The sequence below is a fragment of the Lactuca sativa genome, chromosome 9 (assembly GCF_002870075.4).
Source record: "Lactuca sativa cultivar Salinas chromosome 9, Lsat_Salinas_v11, whole genome shotgun sequence".
Lineage (NCBI taxonomy): Eukaryota > Viridiplantae > Streptophyta > Magnoliopsida > Asterales > Asteraceae > Lactuca > Lactuca sativa.
In genome coordinates, this window is record NC_056631.2 from 19885866 (window position 1) to 19889051 (window position 3186).

Here is a 3186-nt window from a genome sequence, read left to right on the forward strand (position 1 = left end):
CGTTGCTAGTGGCGATTAGTGGTAGAAATTACAAATCTGGAGGAGGAAGGCTTTACTGGTGGTTCTACAATGGTTGAATGGTGGTGGATCTCATAGATCTAGAACAGAAATCGCACATCTAGATGGCGACACCGGTGCCAGCTTGGATTCCATCGAAACTCCTTTGTCTGAACATTAGATTTCCTTGTAAATCCTTCCACGTCTCGAGATCCCATCAGAACTCCTTCCACATCACGAGATGTAGCTGAAAAACTTGTAAATCGAAGGAGGAAATTGTAGATCTAGTGTTAAAAATCATAGATCTGGAGCCGGATCTCGTAGATCTTTAGAAAAGAGTGTGTAGAAGCAATGGCGATGGATGTTCAGACATGAAGGGGGTGGTAATGACGTGACATCGAAGGTAGGAGGAAGATATTTTGATCAGAATATGAGAAAACACACCATATCGGAGATACTAGCGGTGGTGGTGACATCGACACTGGTGGTGGTGGTGGTGAAGTCGTCGTCACTGGTGGTGGTGGTGGTACAACAGCCGATGACAGTGATGATGTTCATCAAATTGGTGGTTGAAGGATATAAATGAAGGTTTTTGCTCTAAATGTTAAAAGGGGAGAATTTGAAGTTAATAGATCTTAGACGCATCAGGTAATGGTTCTTATGGTTCTTTTTCTTTTTTGGTTCTTATTTGAATCTTTACCTCTATATATATATATATATATATATATATATATATATATATATATATATATATATATATATATATATATATATATATATATATATATATATATATATATATATATATATATATATATATATATATATATATATATATATATATATATATATATATATATATATATATATATATCCATTAAGTTTCACACACTCATAACTAAGCCAGAAAAGATACGTATCATTATAAAAATTAGATGCGTTTAATATGTAAGTTTTAAATTCAAGTGTATCCAATTACAATTGTACGATAATTTCCAACTTATCTTTTTTATGCATGGATTAAATTTTAGAAATTATAATATTATGAAGAAAAAAAAAAGCATATTTATATATTATATATGTTATGATCATTGCTATCTGAGTATGTGTGCAAGTAAAAAAACAGTACATATTACGTACGTACGTATAGTAATGCTATTTGTAACTATTTTTTTTTAAAAGCTTCACAAAGCCATGTATTTTCTTGAAATTGTCGTATACCGTGTTTAGATTTTTCTTGGAGATTCCATAATAAATGAATTTGAAAAAAAATTAGATTTTTAAGTATGGTCAGGATTTTATATTAATTCAAGTGATAAATATGATTAAAATTTTATATTTTCATTATGATAATCTAGATATTTTTAATAAAACAATTGAAAAGATTGTATGTATTAAGAACACATGTTAATTTGACTATTCCGTTGATCGGACTGTTTGATATAAAACATTAAACGGATATCGATATCGACGCCTCTAGTTAATTTCTATTATCTGTCTTTTAAAACGATATAACATCTCTAAGTAATTAATTACTTGGCTTGAAATCATATGCGCAGTATATATGTAATTAGTAATCGAAGAAGACTTTAAAGCACCAAAAGCAATATATTAATAAACAAAAGCAGTTGGTGAAACCCCAGAAACAGACATTCATAAAAACTAGCTAAAGCTCGAGGATCTAACACAAGTGACAAAGTAGAAATGGGAGATTAATTATGTCCAAAGAGACTCTCTTTTTAGAGGGTCCTGGATTACATGATTATTAGTATTAGAAGAGGTGTAGCTCAGAAACTGTGGCATCTGGTCACTGAAATCACTTGTATTACTACCCGCTAACAGCAGTGATTTCGCATCACAATCCATCATTGACGGATGAGTTGTTGGCAACTCATGAGGCTCTTGTTGCATCTGGATGCATAAGATCTCAGCTTGAGCTACTGCAAGTTGCATTTGAAGCTGTGAGACTTGATTTTGTAAGTAGGAAATTGCACCAACACATCCGTAAACTGGATCTCTCATTCTTGCGTTTGCTTCATACACCAGACTGCTAACTGCATCTGCTCTTTGGTGAACTGGAAGCTCCTAATTAATACCAACGACATCATTTAATGAAAAAGTTAGATCAGATAAAGAACATATTCATGCATGGTATTTTAACTATATAAATATCTAAAGAACTCTAGTAGGAACCCTAGCTCTTTGACAAAAGGTAAGTTCCTGATACTTTCAGTGTTTCACAATGTTTCTTTGAAACCACGCGTTTTCCAGTCACTAAATTCTCTACCAGCTAGTATCTCGTTGTCTTAAAAGTATTTGAAACTTTCTTGATTGTTCTACAAACAAATTATGAAATTAATCATGGCGATTCAAAATGGGCTCTCTACGCCATTTACACGTTATAAAGATACGAATGCCATCTTTAATTAGTTTTAAAAGAAACCCTAATCCAGAACATTTTTTTGGCACTTGATCAGACAACCAACACCTATGTACATACATGTATTGGATGTATGTATGTATAGAGAGAGAAAGAGGGAGAAAAAAAGGACCTGCAACATCTTGCTGACATTGCTTGCACCAAAGACCTTATGAACAATGGCGAACTTATGAGGATCATCAGGAGGGAAATAAGGAGCAAAGATGCAATCTTTGGCACAGCGACGCCTCAACAATTTGCAGGAGGCACATGGTGAACTTCCTGAACCCATTTTTCTGGCCAAATGAGAAACTCTGGAGTTTTAATCAATCAACTATGAAACTCAGATATGAACAAGATCAGAAGACAAAAAGTAGAATAAAGTATAAAAGGTGTAGTTTGGAAAAGAATTAGCTTTGCCCATACCCTATTTATAATGGACCGGTCTCACTCATCTCATGTGGAATGAATTAAAACATTTTTTAATTAATTGAATTACGTACCCCATTTCTCCTTAGTCCTTATATATAAGTAATTAAACAATTCAAACCCAATTAAATAAACGCAATTCTCTTTATTTCTCTGTTTAACTTAATTTTATGTATGAAAACAACCGATATATATATATATATATATATATATATATATATATATATATATATATATATATATATATATATATATATATATATATATATATATATATATATATATATATATATATAAAAGGTTGACATCGGTTGAAAACTCAAAGTTTTCCGAGAACCCGA

The 3186-nt window shown here is 31.8% G+C and overlaps 1 protein-coding gene across 1 annotated transcript; it reads right to left on the bottom strand.

Moving 5' to 3' along the window:
* Nucleotides 1-1585: 1585 nt before the first annotated feature.
* On the bottom strand, nt 1586-2811 carry LOC111876558 (LOB domain-containing protein 12). Its single transcript, XM_023873118.3, has 2 exons — nt 2550-2811; nt 1586-2082 (listed from the first exon to the last, which is right to left on the bottom strand). Exons 1-2 carry the CDS (start codon nt 2706-2708, stop codon nt 1714-1716), a joined length of 528 nt encoding a protein of 175 aa, XP_023728886.1. The 5' UTR covers nt 2709-2811; the 3' UTR covers nt 1586-1713.
* Nucleotides 2812-3186: the final 375 nt, after the last annotated feature.

Coding starts and splice junctions, on each gene's coding strand:
- LOC111876558 (XM_023873118.3), bottom strand. CDS start 2,708: ATGGGTTCAGGAAGTTCACCATGTGCCTCCTGCAAATTGTTGAGGCGT. Junction 2,083..2,549: donor ATGTCAGCAAGATGTTGCAG/GTCCTTTTTTTC, acceptor GGTATTAATTAG/GAGCTTCCAGTTCACCAAAG.